Below are 16,000 nucleotides of genomic sequence, written 5' to 3' on the forward strand. Positions count from 1 at the left end.
CGTAGGGAAAGGAGGCAGCATTTACTGAGCACATACTATGTGCCAGGCTACGTGTTAAACGCGTAACATCTATGCCGGTGAGTCTCCACGACCACGTTTTGAGCCGTGCCATTTCCCCAATGGCTCAAGGAAGTGAAGGTCATGAAGCAAGTAAGAGGCAGAATGGGAATTCACACTCAGGTTGATCTGACTTTTGTACGCCATGCAGTCTCTACGAAACTGAAGAAAACATGGCGGTGTCCAGGATGTAGATCTCCTGACAAAACTGTGTTTCGGAAGGAAACTGTGTAAAATGCTTTATTACCCTTCTGGTGCAGACACACACAATGTGGTGAATATATTTGTGCCCAGGGTCCATTTTTCTTGTAAACAAAACGTGAGGCTTGCAGCCTCTTTGAAAAATTTGAGCCCCAAATTTGAGCCACGCGTGTGCGTGTGCGTGTGTGTGCGCGCGTGTGTGTGAAATATAAATATATAAATATATATGTACACGGAAAACAGGTCTTATCTGTGAAGTTCTGCCCATTTGCAAGCACATTTTTCTGATCAATTCCTGTGAGCTGTTACATGACTCGACAGTAATATCCACCTTCCCTGCCTTCCGCGCCTCGCGAATTGGTATACGATAAAACGTACTGTTTTGATATGGGGCACAGCGATGATGGCACATAGAGCAGCTACATCACTCTCAAAGCCACTGCACCTCATGTCTGTCTGTGCAACTCGTCTCTTCCGTCCACCTCTAGCTCCCGGCCACCACGCGTCTCTTTCCTGTCCCTATAATCTCGCCTTTTCTACGATGTCGTATAAACGCCTTTGTCCTGCCATCTGGGCTTTTGGGTCTAGCTTCTTTCACTTGGCATATTGCTTTGCAGGCTCACTGATACTCCTGCGTGTCTCAGGGGTTGACTCCTTTTTGTTGCTGAACTGTATTCTATCGTATGTGTCTTCCCACTTTTAAGACTCGGTCCAAGAGTCGCCTTCTCCAGAAAGTCTTCTCTGACTCGGATGCAAGCACGAATGGCCCTCGTTGGAGGGAGGCAGCCTTAACTTCAGACACGCCGATGCTCTACAAATGAACTTCCAAGGGATGCATTTACCTTTGATTCTCTCAACAGCCCTGTGACATTGGCACTGATCTACACACTTGATGAAGAAGGAAATTAAGGTATTCCGGGGTGAACCCAAAGCCCACTCTTAAAATAGAGGGTGCGGATGACAGTCTTCCCCAACTTGGGTGGCTTCGGGACTAGGAACCTGTGTTTTGATAGCAAATGTCTATCTCCCTTAGCCTGTTCTCTCGAGCCAGCTAGAAAATAAAGGTAGTGTCCTGTTGGCTAGAAAGAAAGCTGTTAGATCACGTCAAACAAAATGGGGGTCCAGCAGGTTCCTGGCTCCCAATAACAGTCATTTCAGATGGCTAGAGTTGGCTTGGGAAGCTGCAGGCGGCTATCCTTGCACGAACCAAACTGAGGTGGCACTGGATGGCACCTGGCCACACGCAGCGGGGACATGATGGGGAGCAGAAAACACATAAAAAGAGCTTTGGCTTCACTGTCGCTTCATCGGCTATCTCTCAGCTGGGAAAGTCAATCTGACGCACCTCCCATTCAAGATCTGTAAGTAATTAACCCCGGTTCCCAGGAGGTGGGAGGGTCAGGAGTCCGTGCCGGGGAAGAGGACGCGGAACAGGAGGTCCCCGTGATGAAGCCTGAGTCTTTCTCTCCCTAATTCCACACGCAGCCCCTCACTCCCACAGAGGACCAGGAGGGAATTAAATTCAACTCACGTGGGCCAGTCGATCAAATCTGGCAAAGAGCTCGTTGAGCATCCTGACCAGCTCCTGGGCAGACAAGGTTGTGGAGAGGTTGGTAAATCCTTTAACATCTGCAAAAAGAATACTAGACAACAGGGAAGGGATGGGGCAGGGAGAAAGCACATTAATATTTTAATCCGTCCTGGAAGATGTCAACCCCACCCAAATAAATCTACTGTGGTCTGAGATTCTAGCTTTCTCTGCCGGGGAGTCAGGAGGAATGTGTCGGTATTTCCCAAACATCTCAGCAGAGGGAGTCCACCCCGGGGGTTCAGCAAGGGCAAGGGGACAACGGCAAGCCCTTCTTCCTGTGCAGGGCTGCGGCAAACAGCCCAGGAGGGGATTTGTTACTAGGAACAGATCGATTTGTTGTGGAAAGCGAAACGAAGCTTTCTGGAGTACCTCTCTATTTTCCCAACCAACAACACGGCAGCTGCCATGAGCACAGAGTGAAACGGACACCCGGGACAAAAGAACAAAAGGTCCCATCATCTCCAGCAAACGGCATACCGAACATCGCAGGCAAGGAGAGGCAGGCAGTTTTCAAAAATTCTGAGAATAGGTGGCCAGAGCCAGGAGACCTCAGGCGGAAGAATTAATTACCTAAAAACTCTCACATTTACTAAGGATTTAAGTGAGACGAGGTCTTCTCTCTGCGTGTGGTTTGGCATAAGGGGCGAGGAAAGGGAGGGAAGGGGGTAGTCCTTGAAAGCCTTCTGAAAGCAAGGCACCGTGGGAGCACTGCCTTGGTTCATCCATCCAGGCGCCCTGCAGGGACGGCATTATTCCCTCCATTAGGATGACAAGCAAACCGGGGCTCAGAGAGGCAAGGAGACTGGCCTCACAGTCCGCCCGGTAGCGCGGGGCTGAGTGGGGATGGTCCACCTGCACTGTAGGGCCCTGTCCTCCCTCAGCGACTCATGCAAAAGCAGAGGCACCTCTATGTGGAGAAAGAGGAAGCCTTGTGCACCGCTGGTGGGAATGCAAACCGGTGCAGCCGCTGCGGAAAACAGCACGGGGTCCTCAAAAAATTACAAAGGGAATTAGCATACGATCCAGGGATTCCACTGCTGTGTACCTTCCAGAATAAGAAAACGCTAATTTGAAAAAATATACGGCCCCTTCTGCTATTGCAGCGTTCTTGACAATAGGCCAACTATGGAAGCAGCCCAAGTGTCCATCAATAGGTGGTTGGATACAGAAGGTGTGGCATAGAAAGGCAACGGGATATTATTCAGACTTTAAAAATAACGAAATCTCGGGGCGCCTGGGTGGCTCAGTCGGTTAAGCGTCCAGTCGCGGCTCAGGTCATGATCTCACGGTTTGTGGGTTCGAGCCCCGCCTCGGGCTCCGTGCTGACGGCGCGGAGCCCGGAGCCTGTTTCAGGTTCTGTGTCTCCCTCTTGCTCTCTGCCCCTCCCCTGCTCATGCTCTGTCTCTGTCTCTCTGTCTCTCTCTCAAAAATGATAAACATGGGGCGCCTGGGTGGCTCAGTCGGTTGGGCGTCCGACTTCAGCTCAGGTCATGATCTCGCGGTCCGTGAGTTCGAGCCCCACGTCGGGCTCTGTGCTGACAGCTCAGAGCCTGGAGCCTGTTTCAGATTCTGTGTCTCCCTCTTGCTCTCTGCCCCTCCCCTGTTCATGCTCTGTCTCTGTCTCTCTGTCTCTCTCTCAAAAATAATAAACATCAAAAATTCAAAAAAAAAATAATGAAATCTTGCCATTTGCAACAACATGAATAGACTAGAGAGTATTATGCTAAGTGACGTTAAGTCAGTCAGGGAAAGACAAATACCGTACGGTTTTACTGCTATGAGGAGTATAAGAAAACAAAAAATGGGCAAAGGGAAGAGAGAGAGAGAGAGAGAGAGACACAGAAACCAAAGAACAGACTCTTAATCATAGAAAACGAACTGCCGGTTACCGGAGGGGAGGTGGGTGGGGGATGGGTGAGATAGGGGTTGGGGATTAAGAGCACACTTATCATGATGGGCACTGGATAGTGTAGAGTTGCTGAATCACTGTGTTGTATACCTGAAACTTACACAACACGGTCTGTTAACTATACTGGCATTAAAATAAAAAAAAAAGAAAAAGAACTTGGGGTGCCTGGGTGGTTCAGTTGGTTGAGCGTCTGATTGCAGCTCAGGCCGTGATCTTGACGTTCAAGATCGTGAGTTCGAGTCCTGCATCAGGCTTGCCTCTGCCAGCACACAGCCTGCCTCAGATCCTCTGTCTCCCTCTTTCTCTGCCCTCCCCCTCTCAAACATTACAAAAAAGAAAAAGAACAAAAGAACAGAAGAACAAAGAAAAAAAAGAACACCTCTCAGATTTTATCTTTCAAGCTAGAATAGCATCTTAGCGGCCTGTCAAACTTTCGGGGGCGTTTCTTAAGTGGCATAAAATAATGGGCATCTTGCAATCACTGTAACTTAGTTTTAATGCAATAGGTTAATTAGCCAGAAAACATTGCGGAATGTTTGCTGACTTACGTTGGTTACCCCCGGTATTCAGTGGTTCTTAAATCTTTCTCCATTACAAACCCTTTTAAGAATCTGATGTAGGCTCTGGGGGCGCCTGGGTGGCTCAGTCGGTTGTACGTCCGACTTCGGCTCAGGTCGTCATCTCGTGGTTCATGGGTTCGAGCCCCACGTTGGGCTCTGTGCCGACAGCTCGGAGCTTGGAGCCTGCTTCAGATTCTGTGTCTCCCTCTCTCTCTGCCCCTCCCCTGCTCGTGCTCTGTCTCTCTCAGTCTCTCAGAAATAAATAAATGTTTAAAAAATAAAAAAAAAAAAAAAGAATCTGATACAGGCTCTGAGCTCCCTCTTCTAAAAGTGCCCAAGTATTCACAATTTTGCACTTTACTTCAAGGACACTTTCCCTGAGTGCATTCATGGATTCATTTGGAATCCTCAGGCCCCAGTTCTAAAAAAACCACTGGTTGAATTAATTATTCACTGCCTTAATTATTTTAGCAACGATTGTTACATTTCCCATGTGTCTGGCTACACACGGTGCTAGGAAGTCGGACTGAGTGATAATAAACAGGCCACGTGTGTCCTCAAGATGCTCAGAGTCTAGGGACCCCGGGGGACGCCTGAGCCGGTGGCTACTACTGAACTCTAAGTAGACTGTTTTTTCCTATACATACCTACTTAGGACAGAGCTCATTTTGTAAATTAGGCACGGGAAGATATTAACAACCATAGTAATAGCACAGAACAATTACAGCAATATACCGTAACAAGTTACGTGAATGCGGTCGCCCTCTTTCTCTCTCAGCACATCTTAGTGTCCTGTACCCCCTCCTCTTGTGAGGAGAGATGATAAAATGCCTACGTCACGTGATGAAGCAAGAGCAGTGATGCAGGTACAATGTCAGGCTACCGTTGACCTTCTGACATTAAGTCAGCGGAGGAGCATCTACTTCCGGGCTCAGTTAACCGTGGCAAACGGAAACCGCAGGTAAGGGAGGGGACCTCTGTACTCTGGCGGAAGGACACTCTGGGGGGTGACCCGTCACAGGGGAATCGGCAGTCTCCCAAGGCATCAGAGTTTCGGCCAAGTTTTGCAGGCCCGTGGGACTTGCCGGAGGGCCAAGCGTGCAGAAGGGTGGACGGTCTGAGCAGAGGAATCAGCGCACGCTGGGGTCGGCTTGAAGTGTGGCAAATGGACGGCAGCTCGGCAAGAATTCAGGGGCAGCTCGTCAGCAGGTGGCACTGAGCAACGAGGTCGGGGAAAGAAGAGGGGGAGAGACCGCGTCCGAGTGAGAGATGGCTGGCAACGGGCTGGTAAGCCAAGTTGAAGAGCACGGACTTTGTCCTGAAAGTGACGGAAAGCTAGTGAAGGGTTTTAAACCTGGGGACGACGCCTTGAGATCTGTAACGTATAAAGCCTGCTCTGGAACAATCACTGCACAGCCGCTGTCCTGTACAGCGATCTGGTGGCACAGCATCTGACAAGTGCATGGGGCCAAGTGCACAGGACTGGAGTCTAGACAGATCAGAGTTCAGAGCCCAGCTCACCAGTTACGAATACCATGACCTTGGGTTATTACGTCCCAAGCTTCTCTAAGCCTTTGATTTGTGAACTGGAGATAAGTGGGTGGCAATTGCTTAGCACAGTGCCCGGTATACAGTAAGTGCTCCATAAGCGCGTTAGCTCTTTTTACTATTTTACAAAAATGGACTGTGATTGCATGATTGCTTTTGAGAGACAGTGAGGGAAGAGAGGTAACAGAGGAGAAAGCGGGATCATTAATTAGATCATTTGCTACTTGTAGCTAAAGGAATTCCTAATTGTTGACATAAAGACCACGAGAGCACCAGCGATTTGCAGAGTACCTACTGTGGATTTTAAATACTGTCCCAAGTTCCACAGGTGTTCCTCACAAAGATCGATGAGGTAGGATTTATTTTGACCATTTCCATTTGATAGATAAGGACACCGAGACCTGAGTAACCTGCCCAGACATGGAAAGCCAGGATTTGAACCAGGCAGCCCGGCTCTGAAATCTATACTTTTTTTTTTTTTTTGAAGTTTACTTATTTATTTTGAGACAGAAAGGGAGAGAGAGAGGAGGGAAGGGGCAAAGAGAGAGGGAGAGAGACAGAGCCCGGTGTGGGGCCTGAACCCACGAACCACGAGATCGTGACCTGAGCCGAAGTCGGACGCTTCACCGACTGAGCCACCAAGGCGCCCCTGGAATCTATGCCCTTTATCACTGTAGTATGCCACCTTCAAAGTAAGGACGGTCACTGCCATGGCAGGTGGAAACAGAAGGGCCCATAGACGACCTAGTCCAACCCACTCAACAGAGTCATTCGCCCAAAACTATTAATATCTATGTCGAGAATGATCCATTCAATCATTCATTCATTCATCCATCCCGTCATTCATCCAACAGCGAAGTAACTGAATGCCTACTTGTGCCAGGCAGTGGAATTATAGTGGTGAGCAGAAAGAACCATCACAACCCTTACGGAGCATGCAGCCTACTGACAGAAGAAATGGGATTTGCAGAGCTCAAAGGTCAAAACGGTTTCAGATGTGCTCAGCGATCCATTACCATCCAATTGCTGGTGGTTTTCCGAACACACTGTGCTTTATGCAACTGGGTCTGGACATGATGTACCTGCTCCCTGACATAGCTTCCCTCCCTGCTGCTGCCTATTAAACTCCTACTTGTCCTTCAAGAACCCACTCGTGTGTTTAGATCCTGCTTTTTTAAAAGTTTATTTATTTATTTTGAGAGAGAGAGAGAGAATCCCAACCAGGCTCCCTGTTCAGGGTGGAGCCCGACACGGGGCTCGAACTCATGAACCATGAGATCACGACCTGAGCAGAAATCAAGAGGGGCGCCTGCGTGGCTCAGTCGGTTGAGCGTCCGACTTCGGCTCAGGTCATGATTCCGCGGTTCGTGAGTCTGAGCCCCGCGTCGGGCTCTGTGCTGACAGCTTGGACCCTGGAGCCTGCTTCAGATTCTGTGTCTCCCTCTCTCTCTGCCCCTTCCCTGCTCATGCTCTGTCTCTCTCTGTCTCTCAAAAAAAAAATGAATAAAGTTAAAAAAATTTAAAAAAAGAAATCAAGAGGTGGATGCTTAACCGACTGAGCCACCCAGACGCCCTGTAGATCTTGTTCTATAGATCTTGCTTTTACAGAAAATTCTTTAAGCACAGCCAGTCATTGTTTTTCCACCTCCCTCCCAGCCTGCGGTCCCCTCTGTCATGGTGCTTAACACTTGATAACAGTCACTTAGGACGGAGTGTGCTCCATTTACTAACTAAAAAAACAGGAAGAAAGTCACTTCTGTGTCCCAACTGCCTAGCACACAGTAGCCTCATGACATGCTTCCTGAATTGAATCAAAACAGAAATCTTTAGAATTAAATCTTTTTTTTTTTCTCTCAGAGTGTGGTTATGGCCACCACTGGCATCTCCTGGGAATCTGGTTAGAAATTCAGAATTTCAGGTCCCACCCCCCCAACCCACTGGATCGGACTCTGCTTTAAAAGGAGCCCCTAGTGATTCGTGTGCACACGCAGGATGGGGGAGCACCTGTTTAAGTCATGGTTGTGCAGTGACAGCTTGTTGGGTAGAAGATGAGAAGCAGAAACCAGGGCCCTGATCTTCCCTGCATTTGCTCATTCTGCTATCCCCAAGTGGTGAGCTCAAGGTCAGGTCCTTTTTTTTTTTTTAATGTTTTTATTTATTTTTGTGACAGAGAGAGACAGAGCCTGAGCAGGGGAGGGGCAGAGAGAGGGGGAGAGACAGAATCTCAAACAGGCTCCAGGCTCTGAGCTGTCTGCACAGAGCCCAACACGGGGCTCGAACTCACAAACCGCGAGATCGTGACCTGAGCTGAAGTCGTTCGCTTAACCGACTGAGCCACTCAGGCGCCCCGGAGTATATTCATTTTAGAATGTACTGAAGAGGCCATGTTAATTTTCAAATCTAATTTGCTTAGATACGTTGTTTATTGGGCTAAAAGGAAGCGATGTTACCTAATAGTCACTCTGCAAATAGAGACCTCAAGAAAGCGTTAGCAAAGTTCAAAAGAATCGCTAGGAACGTGGGCTCTATGTAGACTCTTCTTCCTAACTGTGTGTCCTTGGGAAGCTTATTTAACCTCTCTGAGCTTCCATTTTCTTGATAATAAAGAAGAGATCACTGAAGCAATGATCTACCTACAAGTAGTAGCTTCTGTTTATTTTTTTAAGTTTATTTATATATTTCGAGAGAGAGAGCACTAGCAGGGGAGGGGCAGAGGGAGAGGGAGAGAGAGAATCCCAAGCAGCCTCTCCTCGCTGTCAGCATGGAGCCCGACATGGGGCTCGATCCCACGAACTGTGAGATCATGACCAGAGCTGAATCAAGAATACGTATATATATTTTTTAAGTTACCTAGGGTTGCCTGAGCCACCCAGGCAACCCTAGGTAACTTAAAAAATATATATACGTATTTATTTTTGAGAAAGAGGGAGTAGGGGAGCTACGGAGAGAGAGTGGGGGACAGAGGATCTGAAGTAGGCTCTGTGCTGACAGCAGAGAGCCCGACTCGGGGCTCGAACTCAGGAGCTGTGAGATCACCACCTGAGCTGAAGTTGGATGCCGAACCGACTGAGCCACACCTATGCGCCTCCCCCCCACCCCCCAACCCCTCCAGTTAACTTTTAAATCACAACGTCGTCTTCAATAAGTGGAGGGTATGCACTTCTAGGGAATCAGAGAGTATTTAATAGACTGCCACGCAGACAGGTCCTAAAAGCCAACAGGTTCTCTGGACGCATTCAATTGCATTTCGCTTGTGCGTGAAACTCTGGTCTACGTGGTACACGTCGTGGCTGCACACGTGGATAGGGCCGGCTGGGAATAACAGCCAACCCAGAAATTGGGGAGGCTGAGTAAGCCTGTAAAATTGAGGGTCTTCCGATCCCTGATGAAGGCTCACTGAACTGTACACCGGGAAAGGCAAAGACAAATTTGTCTCCTGAGTGGATCCAAACAAGTCAGACGGTTAACCGACTTCACATAGCAAATATGCCAGTTTGTATGGTGTGGGGCTGGGCAAGAGGAAGGTGAAGGGAGCTTTGGGAGAGAAGCTAACTGTCCACCACATCCACGTTCCCCTGTCGCTAGGAAAGGCCGCCGAGCCCCAGACTGTGTTCTCCTCTTGTGTCTGCGTGGGGCCACGCGATCGGTCTCAACAGTAGAATCTACCCTTCTCCCTCCGAGAGCTGAGTACTGAAAACGCCGAGGCTCAGGGGAGGGCCTTTGTCTCCAAGTCACCCACTGACCAGGAGTGTGAGCAGTGAGCACACAGTATTACCCTAACTAACGTAAGCGTCTTAAATATACGGGAGAAAATAAGAGAAATAAAAGGAATTGGGCACCAAGCGGCTGGGTGTGGCTCCAGAGGGATGCTGCTGGAATCTCAGATGCACAGGGCTGAAATCAACAGGAGAATCCAAAGTTTCTGTCCATTTCAAACAGTTCAGTTTTTGGAAACTGAGGTCCCCAAAGATGAAATGATGCACCCAAAGTCTAGCAGGGGATGTGGCTCAGAGAATGCATTCTGGAATGAGAAGCCTAGTCCCCTGGCTCTCAGTCCCCTGAGCACGGTAAGGGCACCTCTTACCATAACCTATACCCACCTATTCGCGTCTACATACGCGACAGGAGACAAAGGATTGTATGGAACACAATCAAGGATTAGACGTTTACAGCAGACCGTTTTCAGGGAAGGGTCACCAAACAACCACAGCAGTAAAAGCAACAGAGAAGAAAGAATGAGCAGAGGTGGGTTGCCCTGAAGAGCCAGACGGGATTGGAAATAATTTAGAAACTGCTCCCCACACCGCAGCAGGTGCTCTGGGTGCTGGGGAACAGGGCAGAGCAGTCTGTACTTTTCTCATCTCTCATCTTATTTTAGTCTCCAGCAGCCCTGCAGCGGGCCGGAGGGGCCCCTCCTTCTCTCCCAGAGTTCACCCTCCCAATTCCAGGGGGAGGCTCTGGGCATCCCCCACCCCCAGCCTCCGTGAGGGCAGGAGAGCCCCCAGTGTGCCAGCAGGCGTCCGCAGACTCTTCTGTTAGAAGCAGCTCCTTTGCCTGGGGCTGAGGCCACTGAGAAGCACAGGGAAGCAAACCCAATTCTAATTTGGTGCCGTCTATACTTTTGCAAGAGGGTCTCCAGTGCAAGAAGTCCGTTTAATGATTTAAAATAAATGGGTTAGGGGAGCCTGGGTGGCTCAGTCGGTTAAGCATCTGACTTCGGCGCAGGTCATGATCTCAGGTCCATGAGTTCGAGCCCCGCATCAGGCTCTGCACTGACAGCTCAGAGCCTGGAGCCTGCTTCAGATTCTGTGTCTCCTTCTCTCTGCCCCTCCCCTGCTCATGTTCTGCCTCACTCTTTTTCTCTCTCTCAAAAATAAATAAAGATTAAACAAAATTAAAAAAAATAAATAGGTGGAGTGGGGAGGGCAGAAGTCACCTTAGCTGTTCCCGACTAAGGGAAGCACTGGAAACTGATCGATGCAGAAAAGAACACCAAACGCATCGTTTATTGAGCTTATGGCTCCTGAATAAGTTGGTGTGGCTGTGCAGGCTTGTTTATTTTTTTCCTTTTTTTCTTTACTAAAAGTAATTGTCTCCTTCCCCCTCCCCCTGCCTTCTTCATGGTGACAGGCACTTGCATAATATTCTTTTCCTATTTTTAGATGTATATATATCATATAACATATATTATCATATTCTATGACATATATCATGTATCATATCATATATCGTATCCTATACATAATGATAACCGATTATCAGTATCAAATAATATAATAATCACATACATATGATATATGTTACATATTATATACAGATACAGATATAGATAGATCTCACTGTTCAGCCTTCACTTGTACGAATCCTTTGGCTGGGGATTCCTTTCTTTGATATTTTTCACTAAGCTGGCTCAATTTCAAATAAGGTAAATAAGAATCATGTCTTTTAGGAAGGTTTCTCTTATCACCCCCATCCCCTTCCCCTCCCCCTAGCTCTTCCTCTTTATATGATCCATTAACAGCCTTACTTACTTTAAAAATAGAATCCTACACTGTATTATAATTATAGGCACCTCCCTGAACCTGTTGTCCACAACTGGCATCGATGAGTTCTCATTATCGACGGGACTAATCTGTACATCTGGGGAGTATCTTTTATGGGAGTTGCTATTTGACAAAAGGCTGCTTTGCAGACCCAGGCACCTACACCAGTGGAGCTCTAGTCTTGGACAAAATCCTGAGAATGACCTCTACTGAGACGCCTGCTGTGTTAGAATCATGATCGCTGTTGGACTTCCTTTCAAAATTTTTTTTAATCTTTATTTTTGAGAGAGAGAGAGAGGGAGTAGGGGAGGGGCAGAGAGAGAGGGAGACACAGAACCTGAAGCAGGCTCGAGGCTCTGAGCTGTCAGCACAGAGCCCAACGTGGGGCTTGAACTCACGCACCTGAGATCATGACCTGAGCCGAAGTCGGACGCTTAACCGACGGAGCCACCCAGGCGCCCCTGTTGGACTTCTTTTCAAATGCGTGTCCCAGCATGCCAGGTGAATGCCCAGAGATGCTGGTTAGAAGGAAAAGCTGTTTCTCCCTCAGACCAAGGTCAGGACGAAAGGAGCTAAGAGGGTACATTGGTCACTCTTAGAGCTGTTTAGCATATAGAATGTTCTCCTATGTCTGGGTATGTTTGCCCTCTGATATTTAGCGGGAGGGAGGTATAATTCTATTGTACAAGATGCCCATGTCAGGTATCTGCTTTCCAGGCACTTCTGGTGAGTGTCTGGGTTAAGCCAATCAGACACATCTGCCCCAGGCTCTAACTTGCAATGCAAACAGGCAGGGGGAACGGGGAGTGGGGGCAGGGCAAAGGCCACCACATCCAGATCCCGGGGGCTGCAGGAGGATTCCAAGAGGTGGCAGCTGTGTTGGGGAGGGTGAGGGAGTTGGTAGCGCAAGCAGTGGATTCTTCAGGGACAGTGGAGGCAGCATCCTCACTGGCCTAGTGCTCTGCTGTGATTCTGGCTCTGCTCTGGCTTCGCTCTGCCTCATTTGCTGAGCCTGCCTCTCCATCCTTCCCCAATTATTCTATGAGCCACTAGGCAGCCTTTTAACAGACTTGGATCTGTTGTTTTTGCTTATAATTAGGACATATGTCTAAAACCATCTACAGATGCCTAATGCTCTACTGTATGCTTACCTCTATTCTATGCCTTGTATATAACTTCACTCACATTATGTACATAAACCCCTGCAAGGTGGCTATTAAAATGCCCATTTTATAGGGACTGGTCCTGAGATTCAAGTATGTAAATTGTCCAAGCTTTTACACAAGGAAGAAGTAGAACTGGATGGATGGATGGATGGATGGATGGAGGGATGGATGGATGAAGGGATGGATGGGGGAAGGATGGGTGGGTGCAAGGGTGGGTAGATGGATGGGTGGGCAAGTGCATGGATGGATGGATGGATGGATGGATGGATGGATAGGTGAGTGGATGGGTAGGTGGATGGATGGATGGATAGGTGAGTGGATGGGTAGGTGGATGGATGGATGGATGGATGGATGGATGGATGGATAGGTGAATGGATGAGTGGATGGGTGGATGGTTGGGTAAGTAGGTGAGTGGATGGAAGGAAGGAAGGATGGATGGATGGATGGATGGATGGATGGATGGATAGGTGAATGGATGGGTGGGTGGATGGATGGATGGATGGACAAAGGGATGGATGGGTGGAAGGGTAGGTGGGTGCAAGGGTGGGTAGATGGATGAGTGGGCAAGTGGATGGACAGACGGACGGATGGATGGATAGGTGAATGGATGGGTGGATGGATGGATGGATGAAGGGATGGATGGGTGGAAGGGTGGGTGGGTGCAAGGGTGGGTAGATGGATGGGTGGGCAAGTGGATGGATGATGGATGGATGGATAGGTGAATGGATGGGTGGATGGATGGATAGTTGGATGAGTGAATGGGTAGATGGTTGGGTAAGCAGGTGGATGGATGGATGGATGGATGGATGGATAGTTGAATGGATGGGTGGATGGATGGATGGATGGATGGTTGGCCACAAATATGTTTGCAAAAAAAAAAAACAACAACTGAGCTGTAATCCATTTTACATTGTTTTAAAAAAAGTTATAAGAAGGAGACCAATGTGATCACCCCTGAAGTCTCTAGGTTGCATTTGGAATTATTTTTTTAATCATAATGTAAAAGGCTTTTGCTTTTCCACTCGAAATGTGAAGGCAGGCAAGCCGACAGAATTGTATTTCTCTGACATTCTTCTCGAGCCTCAATTTGGAAATGAACTCTATGATGAATAGTCACTGGTTAATGAATTAATCAGCAAAATGAAGAAAGGCACTGGCATTCAGCCAGACAGAAGTCATGGCAGTCTGACGAGAGCAGCCAGTGACACACAGATCAAGTGCAGAGCAGGGGTCAGGGCGCTGTCTTTCTCACCTGACATTCTCGTAGCGGTGGATGTAGATCCGATGGAATTGGTGCTGCAGGTGCTCGTCTTCAACATTGGTCATGTCATTGATCATTTCCAGGACGACAAACCGGGGAAGCACAGACAGCACGAGCCGCTCCTGGAACACAACAAAGCAAAGGAGACGGATAGTCTCGTCAGGCCCCCCAATAAGTCTGAGATGGGTGCATGCACCACGTAGAAGTCGTGGGGCTCTTGGCTGACCTTCTGGAGGAATTGGTAACTTCACACCATCCTTGAACATGACAAGTATCTACTGAGTACGTGTTATTTGCCAGGCACTGTGCAGGATGTTGGGTAGACGGTGGTGATCCAAAGGAGTGTGGAGCTTATAGGGATCCGATCATTAAACATCACCCACTCAAATGCACCCATACACATTCACAAAATGCGGCGAGTGCCATGCGAGAACAGGTCATGGCCACAGAGCGCGGCGGTTGATGACACGATTCAAATCAGGTTAGGAAGGACCTTTTGGAGGACCTGATACTTAAACTGAAATCTGAAAGATTGGAATGAGCCAGCCCTGTGTAGTGCAAGAAGAAGAGAGGTCCAGGGAGAGGAAACAGCGGGTGTAAATGTTAAAAAAAAAAAAAAAAAGCAATGGTGTGGCTGGAGGGTGGTGACAGAGGGGTGGGGTGACAGATGATGAGGTTGCAGGGGTAGCCACGTCTCCCATGCTTGTGTAAGACGTTGTGGCACTTAATTCCATCTACAACTGGAGGCCACTGTGGATTTACATTTTAAAAGATCACCCTGGCTGTGGTTCGGAAAACGAAATGTGACGAGGGTGCCCAGGGTAGAGGCAGAGAGACCAGGTGGGGAAGCTGCTCAGTGGTCCAGGTGAGAGGTGACGCTGAGACCAGACCTCGAGGCCTGGCAGCTGCGATGGGAGGAGCAAAAGAGGGTGTGACCACGGGGAGGGCCAGGCTCCGAGTCTCCCTGATGGGGACAACGTGCTACGATTAATGAAATGGGGGACAAAACCAGGGTTAGGAGGTACTGCCTCTTTATCAAGAGGACAGAAACGAGACACACACGGCCTGAGAGCAGGGACCTAACACTTGACAGAAGAATGTTCTTCTGTTGCAATCAACATGGTAGATAAAAAAAAAAAAAAACAACAACTGATTCACCGGCCACAAGAACCAAATCCTAAAAAGACGTGTGCTGTGGGGGCCAGGCAGGGATCTGGCTTCTTTGCTCTACAGTTTGCTGCGATGTGGAGCTGAGCTTAAGACAGGTGAATTCCCAACACTGAAGTTTCTCGTATCTTTATAGTTATTTATGGCTCTTAAGGATTTTCACCATCCATTTGCAAAACGCCGACACTAAGCAGGGACAAATTATCACTGGCCTTGCGTGGACGGAGTCCAGGAGAGATTAAATTACTCGCATGGCCTGCACAGTGACCAAGTGGCAGCGGAGGTGGGAAAGCCCTGGGTTTTGAGGGTGACTGGAGTCTGGACCTTGTCTTCATGGCCGATAGTCACGTAGCATTCGGCGAGCTCTACGTTCTCTGTGCTTTAGTTCCCTAATTTGGCAAACGGCAATAAAATCATCTACTTCCCAGGGTTGCTGCGAAAATTCAATGAAATAAAACATGAGATGGGCCTGGCATGAATCCTCTCTCTCCCCTCTGCTCTACTTAACTCGGCTCCCACGCAAGGGGCTTTATTAGTGAAGGGCCTACAGAGTTTCATACGATGAGGCTTCTCCTCTCTTGAAGGCTGTCTCACAGTGGGACTGAGAAGCATGTTTATTGCAAACGCCCCTGCACCATATCCATTTTGTGCTCATTAGTGCTTGTTGCCAACTTCCTAGGTACCCGTGGCCTTGCTCGCGCATCGCTGCTGGACGGGAGTAGGTGCTAATCATGGCTTTGCGGGGCACTCAGTGCCTGAAAATAGTAGACACTCAATAAATACTTCCTAAACAAATGGTGAACACACAGAGGGCAGAGATTGTGCCCAGATCATGACTGGACTCCCTGCCCTGGCCAGCACAGTCCATGCACAGGATGATTATTTGCTAGACAGACTTTTTTTTTCTTTTTGAGAGAGAGAGAGAAAGAAAGAGAGAGAGAGAGTATGCATAAGAAGGTAAGAGGGACAGAGAGAAAGAGAGAGAGAATCCTCAGCA

General features: G+C 48.5%; 1 protein-coding gene and 1 long non-coding RNA gene across 3 annotated transcripts in view; one reads left to right on the forward strand and one right to left on the reverse strand.

The window, feature by feature from the left end:
• ADCY8 (adenylate cyclase 8) overlaps positions 1-16,000 on the reverse strand; it is a 221,129-nt gene that overhangs the window by 123,194 nt on the left and 81,935 nt on the right. Inside the window, exons 3-4 of the mRNA XM_042973080.1 lie at positions 13,828-13,958; positions 1,790-1,901 (exon numbers count right to left, since the gene is read on the reverse strand). Of these exons, the coding sequence (XP_042829014.1) occupies positions 1,790-1,901; positions 13,828-13,958 (243 nt within the window). The remainder of the gene's footprint in view (positions 1-1,789; positions 1,902-13,827; positions 13,959-16,000) is intronic.
• LOC122234924 lies at positions 967-14,118 on the forward strand. 2 transcript variants are annotated; one of them, XR_006212916.1, is made up of 5 exons: positions 967-1,168; positions 1,417-1,619; positions 1,744-1,867; positions 5,097-5,279; positions 13,920-14,118. It is a non-coding gene; the product is annotated as an uncharacterized LOC122234924 (long non-coding RNA). The 2 variants fall into 2 exon arrangements; XR_006212915.1 differs by lacking the exon at positions 13,920-14,118 and adding an exon at positions 6,721-7,015.

Source organism: Panthera tigris, chromosome F2 (assembly GCF_018350195.1).
Source record: "Panthera tigris isolate Pti1 chromosome F2, P.tigris_Pti1_mat1.1, whole genome shotgun sequence".
Taxonomy (NCBI): domain Eukaryota; kingdom Metazoa; phylum Chordata; class Mammalia; order Carnivora; family Felidae; genus Panthera; species Panthera tigris.